This window comes from Athene noctua, chromosome 33 (genome assembly GCF_965140245.1).
Source record: "Athene noctua chromosome 33, bAthNoc1.hap1.1, whole genome shotgun sequence".
NCBI lineage: Eukaryota > Metazoa > Chordata > Aves > Strigiformes > Strigidae > Athene > Athene noctua.
The window spans coordinates 277,161-292,730 of record NC_134069.1 but is presented as its reverse complement, the minus strand read 5'-3'; the positions used below and the strand labels follow the sequence as shown (position 1 = coordinate 292,730).

General features: G+C 63.5%; 2 protein-coding genes across 2 annotated transcripts; both read right to left on the bottom strand.

The window, feature by feature from the left end:
* Positions 1 to 367: 367 nt before the first annotated feature.
* On the bottom strand, positions 368 to 2,510 carry LOC141972444 (free fatty acid receptor 2-like). The gene is made up of 3 exons (XM_074930314.1): positions 2,494 to 2,510; positions 1,764 to 2,233; positions 368 to 809 (listed from the first exon to the last, which is right to left on the bottom strand). The coding sequence occupies exons 2-3, from the start codon at positions 2,216 to 2,218 to the stop codon at positions 368 to 370; spliced, it is 897 nt and encodes a 298-aa protein (XP_074786415.1). The 5' UTR covers positions 2,219 to 2,233; positions 2,494 to 2,510.
* A 3,673-nt stretch (positions 2,511 to 6,183) lies between these two features.
* Positions 6,184 to 15,534, bottom strand: CD22 (CD22 molecule). The gene is made up of 12 exons (XM_074930313.1): positions 15,507 to 15,534; positions 13,996 to 14,313; positions 12,675 to 12,935; positions 11,615 to 11,875; positions 10,521 to 10,781; positions 9,676 to 9,942; positions 8,205 to 8,474; positions 7,974 to 8,073; positions 7,784 to 7,859; positions 7,584 to 7,687; positions 7,396 to 7,453; positions 6,184 to 6,360 (listed from the first exon to the last, which is right to left on the bottom strand). Exons 1-12 carry the CDS (start codon positions 15,532 to 15,534, stop codon positions 6,184 to 6,186), a joined length of 2,181 nt encoding a protein of 726 aa, XP_074786414.1.
* Positions 15,535 to 15,570: the final 36 nt, after the last annotated feature.

The window sequence follows — 15,570 nt, the reverse complement described above, 5'->3', positions numbered from 1 at the left end:
GGCCAATGGAGAGCGTTGGCCATGGAGACCGTTGGCCAATGGAGGCCACCAGGTCATGGAGAATGTTGGCCATGGAGAACGTTGGCCAATGGAGAACGTTGGCCAATGGAGAACGTTGACCCATGAGGCCACCAACCCGTGAACACCTTTGGCCACTTGGAGACCCCCAACCCTTGAAGACCCTCAACCCCCCCTTCCCCCACGGCGCCACACCCCCGTTGGCGATGACCCCGTGACGCCGTGACCCACGTCATCCCCCCAACCCGCGCGTCAACCTCCTCCCCGCCCATCGAAGCCCTCCCCACCCCCTCCCACCTCGACGCCCCCCGACCAACCCCACCCCCTTTTTTTTTTTTCCGTGACCACCTCATCGACCTCCAAACTTGCCCCCGATGGCCACCACCACCTTGACCACGGCCTTCTGCACCGTGGTGGAGGAGAAATAAAAAACCAACGGGTCCAGGGCGGCGTTGAGGCTGGTGAAGACCAAAGCGTAGATCCTCCAATCGGGGCTTCGCTTCTCCACGAACCCAACCACGTGCGAGACGTTGTACGGGGCGAAACAAACGCCAAAATTGATCACGGTAGCCAAAGCCAAGCCGACGGCTCGTTGTTTTTTCTCCGAGGGGAGATTGGGACGTGCCAAAAGGACCCGGATGAAGTTGACGTAGCAGAAAACGGTGACGGCGAAAGGGAGGAGGAAGAGGAGGAGGAAGAGCTCCAAGCGGAGCGGCAGGACGAAGCTCAGCTGGTCGTCGGAGAAGTCGTCGTAGCATTTGGAGACGGCGGTGGCGTTGGGGGAAGGGGAGCTTGAGGCCTTGGAGGGCTGGGGGGGGGCGGGGGGGGCGGAGAGGTCCCACGGGTTGACGTCGGCGGAGATGACGCCGTTGGCGGTCTTGGAGATGACGCCATTGGCCTTGACGTCATTGGCCATGACACTGTTGGCCATGGTGCTGTTGACCTTGACGCCGTTGGCCATGACGTTGTTGGCCATGACGTTGTTGGCCATGGTGCCGTTGACCTTGACACCGTTGGCCATGACGTTGTTGGCCATGACGTTGTTGGCCATGGTGCTGTTGACCTTGACGTCATTGGCCATGACGTTGTTGGCCATGACGTTGTTGGCCATGGTGCCGTTGACCTTGACGCTGTTGGCCATGACGTTGTTGGCCATGACGTTGTTGGCCATGGTGCCATTGACCTTGACGTCATTGGCCATGACGTTGTTGGCCATGACACTGTTGGCCATGGTGCCGTTGACCTTGACGTCATTGGCCATGACGTTGTTGGCCATGGTGCCGTTGACCTTGACGTCATTGGCCATGACATTGTTGGCCATGACGTTGTTGGCCATGGTGCCGTTGACCTTGACGCCGTTGGCCATGACGTTGTTGGCCATGGTGCCGTTGACCTTGACACCATCGGCCATGACACCATTGGCCATTGCACCGTTGGCCATGACGCTGTTGACCTTGACTCCGTTGACCTTGACACCGTTGGCCATGACGCTGTTGGCCATGACTCTGTTGGCCATGGTGCTGTTGACCTTGACACCATTGGCCATGACGTTGTTGGCCATGGTGCCGTTGACCTTGACGCCATTGGCCATGACGCCGTTGCCATTGGCCATGGTGCTGTTGACCTTGACACCGTTGGCCATGACACCGTTGACCTTGACACCATTGGCCACGACGCCGTTGGCCATGACGCCGTTGGAGTTGAAGACGCCGTTGACCCCAAATCTCTCAGAGATGACCAGGGACTTGTCGGCCGTGGCTTGGTTGCCACCGGGGTGATAATGGGCTACGAAGACAACGGAACAATGGGAACAAGCCAAGAGCCAAAGGACGACGCTGGCGGCCATCGCTCGGGCCGGTCTACGCCGGTTTTTGAACCGGAGCGGGAAGACGACGCCAAGATATCGTTCGACGCTGAGGGCGGCCAAGAAGAGGCTACTGAGGTAGATACTGGCGTAAAAACAAAAATTAGCCACCGGGCAAAGGCTCATGGGTAAAGGCCAAATCATTCCGGCGGCTGTTTCGGCCATTTTGAAAGGGAGGAAGAGGAGGAGGAGGAGATCGGCCGCCGTTAAGTTGAGGAGGAGGATGTCGGAGGAAGAAACACCCCGACGGGTTTTACTCAAGAGGATGAGGAAGGTGAAGACGTTGGCCGGGAAGCCGACGGCGAAGGTCAAGACGTAGACGGTGAGGACCAACATGATTGGAAGAAGGACCTAGAGTGACGTGGGGGAGGGCGGGGTTAGGAGAAGGTTCTAGAAGTTGGGGCGGAGGAGGGGGGGGGGGGGGGGGACACGCGTTGAAGGGGTTTATTTTGGGGGGGAAAAAAATAAAAGATTTTGGAGGAGGAACCCGACGATCTCAGGAGGTTTCGGGACCCCCCCCTGGAGGAAGAGGAGGGGGGAGGGGGGGGTGTGGGGGAGGGGGGGGAGGGAGGAGGAGGAGGGGGAAGGGGGGAGGGGAGGGTCTCACCTACCTCCGAGCTTTCGGGTTCTCGGGGCCGTTGTCGTCCCTGAGGGGGGGGGGGGGTGTCACCCTGATTTGTTTAATTTTTGACGTTTCCTGGAGGGGGGGAGGGGCGGGGGGGGAGGAGCGAGGGGGGGGAGGGGCGGGGACGTGTCTCCCCGAATCCTATTTTTAGCCGGGGGGGGGGGGAATGGGATCCTTCAACCCCCCACCCAGTTTAGGGGGACACAACCCTCCCCCCCCCCTCTCTTTTTGTCCTCCCCACCCCCCGGGCCCCTCCCCCACTCCCAGTTCACCCAGTTCCTCCCAGTAGCCCCCTCCCCCCCCCCTGGAAACAGACAACACTTCCCCCTCCCCCAAAAAACTTGTTCCACCTCCCCCCAAAAAATGGAGGGGGGGGAGGGGTCCCATGGGTCTGGGAGGGGGAGGGGGGGATCCCCCCGAGGGTGCCCCTCCCCCACACTCCTCCATTTTACCCCTCCCCCCCTCCGTACCCCGAGGGATTTTGGGGGCCCCCAACGCCTTGGGAAGGGAGGGGGAGGGGGGACGGTGGGGCAAGATGGCGGGGGGGAGGGGGGAAGGAGGGGGGGAATCCCGGATGTTTTAGGGTGTTCCCCCTCCCCCCACTTCTAAAAAAGGTCGAGGGGGGGGGTTGGGGGGGGGGGAGGGGCGGGGGATGCGGTTTTGGTGACGTCATGGTCGAGGAAGTTTCCACCGAGACGTTCCCGGGGGCACGTACGCAGAAAAAGGGGGGGGGAGGGGAGGGGGAGGGGTGGGGGAGGGGGGAGGGGGAGGATGTCCCCTCCCCCCCTACCCCACCCCCACCCCCATCTCATACCCCCAAGGTGGGGGAGGGGGCATCCAAACCCTCCCCCCCCCCCCCCTTTGGGCTGGGAGAAAAAAGCTTTTGACCCCGTGGATTTTGCCCCTCCCCCACCCCCCCCCCGAGCTATTTTTAGCATCCGGAAGGGGGTGGGGGAGGGGAGGGGGGTGGGGGGAGGGGAGTGTTTATCCTGGACCCACATCACCCCTCCCCCCACCCCGCCAAAGGTCCCATTTCCCCCCCTCCCCCCTCTTCCATTTCCCCCCTTTTGGCTTCAAGATCCAGGTGGGCGGGGCCACGCCCCACGCCCCTCCCCCACCTCCTCACACCTGATTGGCTCTTTGGGAAAAGGCTCAAAGACCCGGACACGCCCATTGGCTGCTGAAATTTGACATCAAAATGGGGAGGGGGGGGCAGGGGATGATGGGAAGGGGGAAGGGATGGAGGAAGAACTCAGCTTGATGGTTGAGCTCAGCTCAAGGCAAGGCCTGAGCTGGACCCGGCTCAACCCGAGGCCTAAGCTGGACCCGGCTCAACCCGAGGCCTAAGAAGGACCCGGCTCAACCCGAGGCCTAAGCTGGACCCGGCTCAACCCGAGGCCTAAGAAGGACCCGGCTCAACCCGAGGCCTAAACTGGACCCGGCTCAACCCGAGGCCTAAGCTGGACCCGGCTCAACCCAAGGTCTAACAAGGACCCGGCTCAACCCGAGGCCTAAGTTGGACCTGGCTCAACCCAAGGTCTAAGAAGGACCCGGCTCAACCCGAGGCCTAAGCTGGACCCGGCTTAACCCAAGGTCTAAGAAGGACCCGGCTCAACCCGAGGCCTAAACTGGACCCGGCTCAACCCGAGGCCTAAGAAGGACCCGGCTCAACCCGAGGCCTAAGAAGGACCCGGCTCAACCCGAGGCCTAAGTTGGACCCGGCTCAACCCGAGGCCTAAGCTGGACCCGGCTCAACCCAAGGTCTAAGAAGGACCCGGCTCAACCCGAGGCCTAAACTGGACCCGGCTCAACCCGAGGCCTAAGAAGGACCCGGCTCAACCCGAGGCCTAAGTTGGACCTGGCTCAACCCAAGGTCTAAGAAGGACCCGGCTCAACCCGAGGCCTAAGAAGGACCCAGCTCAACCCGAGGCCTAAGCTGGACCCGGCTCAACCCAAGGTCTAAGAAGGACCCGGCTCAACCCGAGGCCTAAGTTGGACCCGGCTCAACCCGAGGCCTAAGCTGGACCCGGCTCAACCCAAGGTCTAAGAAGGACCCGGCTCAACCCGAGGCCTAAACTGGACCCGGCTCAACCCGAGGCCTAAGAAGGACCCGGCTCAACCCGAGGCCTAAGAAGGACCTGGCTCAACCCGAGGCCTAAGAAGGACCCGGCTCAACCCGAGGCCTAAACTGGACCCGGCTCAACCCGAGGCCTAAGCTGGACCCGGCTCAACCCAAGGTCTAAGAAGGACCCGGCTCAACCCGAGGCCTAAGTTGGACCTGGCTCAACCCAAGGTCTAAGAAGGACCCGGCTCAACCCGAGGCCTAAGCTGGACCCGGCTCAACCCGAGGCCTAAGAAGGACCCGGCTCAACCCGAGGCCTAAGAAGGACCTGGCTCAACCCGAGGCCTAAGAAGGACCCGGCTCAACCCGAGGCCTAAGCTGGACCCGGCTCAACCCGAGGCCTAAGAAGGACCCGGCTCAACCCGAGGCCTAAGAAGGACCCGGCTCAACCCAAGGTCTAAGAAGGACCCGGCTCAACCCGAGGCCTAAGAAGGACCTGGCTCAACCCGAGGCCTAAGCTGGACCCGGCTCAACCCGAGGTCTAAGAAGGACCCGGCTCAACCCGAGGCCTAAGCTGGACCTGGCTCAACCCGTGGCAAGTCCCCCACGGTGACGGTGGCCACACCCCTGGTGTCCCCAAGGTGGGCGTGGCCACATCCCCAGCGGCGGTGGCCACCCCCCTCACCCTCCGGTAGCCGCCCCCGGGTCCTCGCGGCCTCAACGTCACCGTCTGCCCGGGAAGCCCACGGTGGCCACGTGACCGCGGCGGCCATTTTGTGGTGGCCAAGTCCTCGGGTCCCAGTGGCCATTTTATGGTGTCCCCATTTTCTGGTGGCCACGTGGTGGCCATGACCCTGTGTCCCCGTGGTGGCCACGTCCTCGTGCCCCCGTGGCCATTTTCTTGTGTCCCTGTGTCCCCACTGTCCCCATTTTCTGGTGGCCACATGGTGGCCACGTCCTCGTGTCCCCACGGCCATTTCATTGTGTCCCCGTGTCCCCATTTTCTGGTGGCCCCGTGGTGGCCACGACCTCGTGGCCCCTTGGTGGCCACGTCCTCATGTCCCTGTACCCCTTTTATTGTGTCCCCAATGTCCCCATTTTCTGGTGGCCCCGTGGTGGCCAAGTCCTGGTGACATTTTATGGCGTCCCCATGTCCCCAATGTCCCCATTTTCTGATGGCCCCGTGGTGGCCACAACCTCGTGGCCCCGTGGTGGCCACGTCCTCATGTCCCTGTGGCCATTTTACGGTGTCCCCGTGTCCCCACTGTCCCCATTTTGCCGTGTCCCCATGGTGGCCACGTCCTCGTGTCCCCGTGCCCCTTTTATTGTGTCCCCGTGTCCCCATTTTCTGGTGGCCCCGTGGTGGCCACAACCTTGTGTCCCCATGGTGGCCACGTCCTCGTGTCCCTGTGGCCATTTTACGGTGTCCCCGCGTCCCCATTGTCCCCATTGTCCCGTGTCCCCATGGTGGCCACAACCTCGTGTCCTCGTGGCCATTTTATTGTGTCCCCATTGTCCCCATTTTCCGGTGGCCCCCGTGGTGGCCACGTCCTGGTGCCATCTCACGGTGGCCTCGTGGTGGCTTCTTCCCCGTGTCTCGTTGTCCCCAAGGCCTCAGCGCCTCAGGGCCGCGTACTCAACCGTGTCCCCAACGTCCCCGACGTGGCCCCGCGGTGGCCCCGAGGAGGGCAGGGCCAGCGCGGCGTAGACCAGTGTCCCCTCCCTGTCCCCTCCCCTGTCCCTGGCGCTGGGACCGGGTGGGATGTTCTCGTAGTCGGGACCTTCGGTGGCCTGGGGGGGGGGACACACACTTCAGGGGGGGACATTGGGGGACATTGGGGACATTGGGGGGGCATTGGGGGGACATTGGGGGGACATTGGGGGGGCATTGGGGACATTGGGGGGACATTGGGGACATTGGGGACATTGGGGACATTGGGGGACATTGGGGGGCATTGGGGGGCATTGGGGGGACATTGGGGGGACATTGGGGGGACATTGGGGACATTGGGGACATTGGGGGACATTGGGGGGACATTGGGGGGACATTGGGGGACATTGAGGGGACATTGGGGGGCATTGGGGGGACATTGGGGGGACATTGGGGGACATTGGGGATATTGGGGGGACATTGGGGGGACATTGGGGGACACTGGGGGACATTGGGGACATTGGGGGACACTGGGGGGCATTGGGGGGACATTGGGGGGCATTGGGGGGCATTGGGGGGCATTGGGGGGACATTGGGGGGACATTGGGGACATTGGGGGACATTGGGGGGACATTGGGGGGACATTGGGGGACATTGGGGACATTGGGGACATTGGGGGACATTGGGGGGCATTGGGGGGCATTGGGGGCATTGGGGGGACATTGGGGGGACATTGGGGACATTGGGGGACATTGGGGGGACATTGGGGGGACATTGGGGGGACATTGGGGACATTGGGGACATTGGGGGACACTGGGGGGCATTGGGGGGACATTGGGGGGACATTGGGGACATTGGGGACATTGGGGGACATTGGGGGGCATTGGGGGGCATTGGGGGGGCATTGGGGGGACATTGGGGGGGCATTGGGGGACATTGGGGACATTGAGGACATTGGGGGACATTGGGGGGACATTGGGGGACATTGGGGACATTGAGGACATTGGGGACATTGGGGACACATTGGGGGACATTTTGGGGACATTTTGGGGATATTGGGGGACATTGGCGGGCATTGGGGGGACATTGGGGGGACATTTGGGACATTGGGGACATTGGGGGACATTGGGGGGACTTGGGGGGACATTGGGGACATTTTGGGGACACCCCGTTACCTTGGCGGCCCCCTCGTTCCTCCTGAGCACCGTGTAGACGACGGCGTCCCCTTGCAGCCTTGGGGGGGGGGGGACACGACACCGGGGGGGGCGCTGTGACAAAAGCGTGGGGGCGGGGTGCCCCAAGGGGGTCCCCTCTGGGCTTTTGGGGGGTTTTGGGGTGCTGGGGGGGGGGGGGGGGGGTTTACCTGGGGACAGAACGAGACCCCCGAGGTGACAACAACGACGCGTCACCGACGGCGTCGCTCTCCCCGGGGCCGCGGCGGGGTTGGGGGGACCCGGATATTTGGGGCTAGGGAGATAAAAATAATTAAAAAAAAAAAAAAAAAAAGGGTGGGGGACCCCCCCAATTTTTTAGGGGACCCCCCGCCCCCCATTTTTTTGTCACCTTTTTATTGCAGAGGAAGAAACTCCGCGACGGTTCGACCACAGGTTCTTCGTCCGCCGCCACCTGCCTCTTCCACCTCAAATTTTTGGGGGGTCGGGGAGGTTTGTCCCCCCCCCAAAAATTAATTTTTTAATTAAAAAAAAAAAAGGGGGGGCCACCGGAACAGCCCCACACATCCCATCATCCTCACCGGCGACTCAAGAAGCGCCCAAAGACGCCCAACGTCAAGACGATGGTCAACGCAACGCCAAGACCCAAGAAAGTCTTCCGGAGGATGGCGGCGGGGGAGTCTTGGGGGGAAAAAATCAAATTTTGGGGTGACGCTAATATTTGGGGGGGCCCCCCCACACACATATATTGAGGGTTGACCCCCCCCACTCCTTAAAAAAAAAAAAAAATAATATTTCCGGAAGGGTCTTACGGTAGACGACGACGTCGACGTCGACGGAATCGACGGTGCCGACGTCGTTGGTGACGCGGCAGCGGTAGCGCCCCGATTCTTTAGGGGTCACCAGGGTCATGACCCACAATCCCTCGGGGCTGAACCCCAAAAGTTGACGCCCGCCCCCCCTCAACCACTCGAAGGTTTTGGGGGGGGGACGGGAGGTGACGCGACACCTCAAGGTGACGTTGGTTCCTTCCGTCACGCGGGCGCTCGGCGACGGCACCAGCTCCACCCCCTGGGGGGCGACTTTTTTGGGGGGGGGGGGTGTAAAAAAAAAAAAAAAAATATTTTGGGGGACCCCCCCCTTATTTTTGGGGGAGTCCGCAACGATCTGGGAAGTTTTTTTTTTGGAGGTGCGGCTTCAATTTTTTTTTTTTTTTTTTTTTTTTTGGGGGGGGGAAATGGGGAGCAAGGAGGGGTCCGGGGGGGGGGGGGGGGGGGCCCCCCGAGAGGTGTGGGTCCCAGTTTTGGGGGGTCCCCAGACCCCCCCCCCCCTTCCAACTTCATTTTTTTGGGGGGGTCCCCCGACACACGGGATCAATTTTTTGGGGCCCCCCCGACACCCGTGACCCCGATTTTTGGGGCCCCCCAACCCCCCTGACCCATTTTTGGGGTCCCCAGACCCCCCCAACCCCTTTTTTGGGCCCCCCCAACACCCGTGACCCCATTTTTGGGCCCCCCCACACCCAACACCCCATTTTTGGGGCCCCCCAACCCCCGCGACCCCTTTTTTGGGGTCCCCAGACCCCCCCAACACATTTTTGGGCCCCCCCAACCCCCGTGACCCCAATTTTTGTGCCCCCCCAACCCCCGCGACCCAGATTTTGGAGCCCCCCCAAACCCGTGACCCCATTTTTGGGGCCCCCCCACACCCAACACCCCATTTTTGGGGCCCCCCAACAACCCTGACTCATTTTTGGGGTCCCCAGACCCCCCAACCCCTTTTTTGGGCCCCCCCAACCCCCCCAACCCCTTTTTTGGGGTCCCCAGACCCCCCCAACACATTTTTGGGCCCCCCCAACCCCCATGACCCCAATTTTTGGGGCCCCCCAACCCCCGCGACCCATTTTTTGGGGTCCCCCAGACCCCCCCAACACATTTTTGTGCCCCCCCAACCCCCGCGACCCAGATTTTGGAGCCCCCCCAAACCCGTGACCCCATTTTTGGGGCCCCCCCACACCCAACACCCCATTTTTGGGGCCCCCCAACAACCCTGACTCATTTTTGTGCCCCCCAACCCCCCCAACCCCTTTTTTGGGGTCCCCAGACCCCCCCAACCCCATTTTTTCGTGCCCCCCCCAACCCCCGCGACCCCCATTTTTTTTGTTGCCCCCCAGACCCCCCGTTTTTTTTTTTTTTGGGGGGGGGTGTCCCTAAATTCCCGGGGCTGCCCCCCCAAGGGTAGATTTCGGGGGGGGGGGGGCGATAATTTCGGGGTGCGACTCACAGCGGACGTCGAGGTTGAGGGGGGGGCTGCGGGTGCCCCCCGCTTCGTTCCGGGCCTGGCAGACGTACGCGGCGCCGTCGGCGGGTTCGGGACCCGGCAGCACCAGGGTGGGGGCGGAGTCAGGAAGTTCCCGCCCGTTTTTAAACCACGTGACCTTGAATTTGGGCGGTTCCGACGCCCCCACCCGACACTGAAGTCGAATCGGGCCCCCCCCGGCCACTACGGGCCCCCCCGGAATCTGCAACACCTGAACGACCTTGGGGGGGTCTGGGGAAGGAAAAAAAAAAAAAAAACGACGTTAGGGGGGGCCTTGAAACTCATATTTGGGGGAAAAAGGGGTTAAAAGGGGGTGTGGGGGGGCTTGAAACTGTCGTTTGAGGGTGATGGGGGCTTGGGGGGGAGAGAAATTGCTGTTGGGGGGGTTTGAAACCTGTATTTGGAGGAAAAAGGGGTTAAAAGGGGGTGTGGGGGGGCTTGAAACTGTCGTTTGAGGGTAATGGGAGCTGGGGAGGGGCTTGGGGGGGCTTGAAACTGATATCGAGGGGTTAAAAAAGGGTGGGGGGGCTTGAAACTGTCGTTTGAGGGTGATGGGGGCTTGGGCGGGAGAGAGATTGCTGTTGGGGGGCCGGGGGGGGCCTTGAAACCGTCATTTAGGGCTTGGGGTGGGTTTAAAGGCTCTGGGGGGGGCTTGAAACCGTCATTTGGGGCGGGGCCTCGAAGCCGCCATTTTGGGGAGCGGAAATCATCAGGGCGGGGGGGGGGGCACTTGAAACTGCCCCCGGGGGCCCCCTCGAAACCGCCGCCATTGGTTGGGGTTGGGGGGGGGACTGGAAACCGCCACTCACACCAGACGACGACGGAAAGGGGCGGGGAGAAGGCGGAGCCGGCGGGATTTCGGCCAATGCAGCGATAGCGGCCGGCGCGGGAGGGGTCGGCGTCGAAGCTGAGGGTGTGGCCAAAGGGCGGGGCCTCCCAGCGTTCGTCGCGTTGCCATTGGATGGCGGCGGGAGGGTGGGCGGGGCCGAGGCGGCAGCGTAAGGTGACGCGGGAAGCGGCCAGGGCTGGGAGGGGCGTGAGGGGCTCCAAGATGGCCGCTCGGGGCGGGTCTAGGGAGGAGGAAGAGGCGGGGCTAAAGGGGATTGGCTGAAAGGGAGGGGCCACGCCCTCACCCTGCGGCCATCTTGGACACCCCAGCGGCCATCTTGGCCACGCGGCGGCCATCTTGGACACCCCAGCGGCCATCTTGGACACCCAGCGGCCATCTTGGGCACCCCAGCGGCCATCTTGGACACCCCAGCGGCCATATTGGCCACGCGGCGGCCATCTTGGGCACCCCAGCGGCCATCTTGGACACCCCAGCGGCCATATTGGCCACGCGGCGGCCATCTTGGACACCCCAGCGGCCATATTGGGCACCCCAGCAGCCATCTTGGCCACCCCAGCAGCCATATTGGACACCCCAGTGGCCATATTGGACACCCCAGCGGCCATCTTGGCCACCCCAGCAGCCATATTGGACACCCCAGCGGCCATCTTGGACACCCAGCGGCCATCTTGACCAACTCTCTCGCCATCTTGACCACCCTACAACCATCTTGACTCACTCCACGGCCATCTTGGCCAACTGTCCCGCCATCTTGGATACCCCAGCGGCCATCTTGGACACCCAGCGTCCATCTTGGACACCCAACAGCCATCTTGACCCACCCCACGGCCATCTTGGACACCCAGCGGCCATCTTGTCCAACTCTCCCGCCATCTTGACCACCCTACAACCACCTTGACCGCCTCGCGGCCACCTTGGCCGACACCACCGCCATCTCAACGCCCCTCCGCCGCCATCTTGAACCACCCTACGACCCTCCCGACCACCCCACCGCCATCTTGAGCACCCCGCCACCCCCCTTCACCCTACCGGCCGCCATCTTGCCTCACTCACAGTAGACCTCAAGGGTGGTAGGGGGGGAGGTGGCCGTCCCTAAGCTGTTGGTGGCCCGGCAGGCGTAGGGGCCACCGTCCGTGGCGTTGACGGGCCACAGGCGGACCTGGGCCGTGTGGTGGGGCAGGCCCCGCCCCCCCAGACTCCAGGCGTAGGCGAAGGGGCGGGGATTGGAGGATTCCCGGCAGCTCAGCGTCACCTCCCAGCCCTCGTGGACGGGGGACGACGGCGTCGCCTCCACCCGCACGTCCCGTGGGGCGTCTGTGGGCGGGGATTGGTTGTGGCCACGCCCACAGGGCCGGAAAGAGCAAGGAGGGATTGGAAGGGGGGCGGGGGGAGGGGATAAAGGGGGATTGACAGGCCGGGTTGGGGGCGGGGGGGGACTGGGAGGTGATTTATGGGGTGGGGCGAAGGGTGATTGACAGTTTCATCGTGGGGTGGGGCTGAGGGTGATTGACGGGTTCATTATGGGTGGGGCGAGGGGTGATTGACAGTTTCATCATGGGGTGGGACAAAGGGTGATTGACAGGTGCCTCAAGGGGCAGGGCTAAGGGTGATTGACAGGTCCCTCGTGCTGCCATCTTGGCCCGCCCTCCACCACCATCTTGCCCCACCTTCCGCCACCTTGCCCCGCCCTCCGCCGCCATCTTGTCCCACCCACCACCGCCATCTTGCCCTGCCCTCTGCCACCATCTTGCCCCACCTTCCACCATCTTGCCCCACCCACCACCACCATCTCGCCCCGCCCTCCGCCGCCATCTTGCCCCACCTTCCACCACCTTGCCCCGCCCTCCGCCGCCATCTTGTCCCACCCACCACCACCATCTCGCCCCGCCCTCCGCCGCCATCTTGCCCCACCTTCCGCCATCTTGCCCCACCCACCACCACCATCTCGCCCCGCCCTCCGCCGCCATCTTGCCCCACCTTCCGCCATCTTGCCCCACCCACCACCGCCATCTCGCCCCGCCCTCCGCCGCCATCTTGCCCCACCTTCCGCCATCTTGCCCCACCCACCACCGCCATCTCGCCCCGCCCTCCGCCGCCATCTTGCCCCACTCACAGTAGACCTCCAGGGTGGCGGGGTCTGACGCGGTTGTCCCCACGACGTTGGTGGCCTCGCAGGTGTAGGCGCCCCCGTCGGTGGCCTGGGTGGGTCTCAGGACGACCTGGGCCGTGCGGTGGGACAGGACCCGCCCCCCCAAACGCCAAACGTAGGCGTAGGACGGGGGATTGGCCGAGTCCAGGCAGCTCAGCGTCACCTCCCCGCCCTCTTGGATGGGGGACGACGGCTTCAACTCCACCAGCACATTCCGCGGGGCGTCTGGGCGGGACACCAGTATAAACCAGTATGGGTTCTACACTCGCCCCCAGGATCCCATCAACACCCCAAGGAACCCCAAAATCCCACCCAGGGCCCCTATAACCCCTCGAGGGACCCCCCCATGGGCCCAGGGGACCCCCATAACCCCCCCAGGGACCCCCATAACCCCCCTGGGACCCCCATAACCCCCTCAGGGACCCCCATAACCCCCCTGGGACCCCCATAACCCCCCCAGGGACCCCCATAACCCCCTGGGACCCCCATAACCCCCAAAGAGCCCCCATAACCCCCGAGGAAGCCCCCCAAGAACCCCCTGGGACCCCAAGTCGACCTAAAGGTGATGGGACACTCGACCCAGGATCATCTACAGCCCCCCAAGACCCCCCCATAACCCTTGTAGGGGGGTCCCGGGTGCCCAGGGGAGCCCCATAACCCCCCCAGGGACCCCCATAACCCCCTGGGACCCCCATAATCCCCAAGAAATCCCCCCAAGAACCCCCGAGGAACCCCCCGGGACCCCAAGTTGACCTAAAGGTGATGGGACACTCAACCCAGGATCATCTACAGCCCCCCAAGACCCCCCCATAACCCTTGTAGGGGGGTCCCGGGTGCCCAGGGGACCCCCATAACCCCCCCAGGGACCCCCATAACCCCCAAACAGCCCCCATTACCCCCGAGGAAGCCCCCCAAGAACCCCCTGGGACCCCAAGTCGACCTAAAGGTGATGGGACACTCGACCCAGGATCATCTACAGCCCCCCAAGACCCCCCCATAACCCTTGTAGGGGGGTCCCGGGTGCCCAGGGGAGCCCCATAACCCCCCCAGGGACCCCCATAACCCCCTGGGACCCCCATAACCCCCAAGAAATCCCCCCAAGAACCCCCGAGGAACCCCCTGGGACCCCAAGTTGACCTAAAGGTGATGGGACACTCAACCCAGGATCATCTACAGCCCCCCAAGACCCCCCCATAACCCTTGTAGGGGGGTCCCGGGTGCCCAGGGGACCCCCATAACCCCCCCAGGGACCCCCATAACCCCCCCAGGGACCCCCATATCTCACAGTTGACCTGGAGCAGGCGGGTGGCCCGGGCGATGGTTGTTCCGTCGGACGCCCGGAGGGTGCAGTTGAGGGGGGTCCCGTCGTGGTACCAAAGGGGTTCGAACTCCAGGGCGGTGCCGAGACCCGGGAAGGGGGTGACGGTGTCCGGGGGGGTCCATTTGTGCAGGTGGACCCCCAATGTTTTGGTGACGGGTCCCTCCCAGGTGAGGGTGGGGGTGTCGTCGGGGCAGGTCGGGGGCACCCAGCACCCAAGGGTGGTCCTGAGGCCTTGGGTGAGGGGGGCTGGGTCCGGCCATAGGTGGGGGGCGGGGGGGGTGTCTGCAACGGGGGGGGGGGGGTAATTTAGGTGGGGGGAGGGTAATGGGGAGGGGACGGGGCGGGGATGATGGGGGACAAGGGGGGGTTAAGGGGGTGACTGGGGGGATAATGGGGGACAATGGGGGGACAAGGAGGGGGATAATGGGGGGACACTGGGGGACTGGGGGGACAAGGGGGGACAATGGGGTCAAGGAGGGACAATGGGGGGACAATGGGGTCAAGGAGGGACAATGGGGGGACAATGGGGGGTCAATGGGGGACACTGGGGGGACAAGGGGGGACAATGGGGTCAAGGAGGGACAATGGGGGGACAAGGGGGGTCAATGGGGTCAAGGAGGGACAATGGGGGGACAAGGAGGGGTCAATGGGGTCAAGGAGGGACAATGGGGGGACAAGGGGGTCAAGGAGGGACAATGGGGGGACAAGGGGGTCAAGGAGGGACAATGGGGGGACAATGGGGGGTCAATGGGGGACACTGGGGGGACAAGGGGGGACAATGGGGTCAAGGAGGGACAATGGGGGGACAAGGGGGTCAATGGGGTCAAGGAGGGACAATGGGGGGACAAGGGGGTCAAGGAGGGACAATGGGGGGACAAGGGGGGTCAATGGGGTCAAGGAGGGACAATGGGGGGACAATGGGGGGTCAATGGGGGACACTGGGGGGACAAGGGGGGACAATGGGGTCAAGGAGGGACAATGGGGGGACAAGGGGGTCAAGGAGGGACAATGGGGGGACAAGGGGGTCAAGGAGGGACAATGGGGGGACAATGGGGGGTCAATGGGGGACACTGGGGGGACAAGGGGGGACAATGGGGTCAAGGAGGGACAATGGGGGGACAAGGGGGTCAATGGGGTCAAGGAGGGACAATGGGGGGACAAGGGGGTCAAGGAGGGACAATGGGGGGCCAATGGGGGACAATGGGGTCAAGGAGGGTCAATGGGGGGCCAATGGGGGACACTGGGGGGACAAGGGGGGACAATGGGGTCAAGGAGGGACAATGGGGGGACAAGAGGGGACAATGGGGGGACAACGGGGGGACAAGGGCGTCAAGGAAGGACAATGGGGGGACAATGAGGGGTCAATGGGGTCAAGGAGGGACAATGGGGGGACAATGAGGGACAATGGGGGGGGTGACACGTGGTGGGGTGGGGCCGGGGGACGCAAGGGGGAGGGGCGTGGGGCCGGTCCCTACCGGTGACGGTGACGTTGACGTGGTGCATCCAGCGCAGGTCCTTGGCCGGCCGCTGGGGCGAGGT

What these genes read in the sequence shown, in the direction of transcription:
- LOC141972444 (XM_074930314.1), bottom strand. Translation starts at nt 2,218, where the DNA reads ATGTTGGTCCTCACCGTCTACGTCTTGACCTTCGCCGTCGGCTTCCCG. An exon ending in AACCAAGCCACGGCCGACAA is followed by an intron (nt 810 to 1,763) that starts GTCCCTGGTCAT and finishes CAAGGCCTCAAG; the next exon opens with CTCCCCTTCCCCCAACGCCA.
- CD22 (XM_074930313.1), bottom strand. Translation starts at nt 15,534, where the DNA reads ATGCACCACGTCAACGTCACCGTCACCG. An exon ending in CGTCAACGTCACCGTCACCG is followed by an intron (nt 14,314 to 15,506) that starts GTAGGGACCGGC and finishes CCCCCGTTGCAG; the next exon opens with ACACCCCCCCCGCCCCCCAC. An exon ending in CCTTTCCGTCGTCGTCTGGT is followed by an intron (nt 9,943 to 10,520) that starts GTGAGTGGCGGT and finishes TTCCTTCCCCAG; the next exon opens with ACCCCCCCAAGGTCGTTCAG.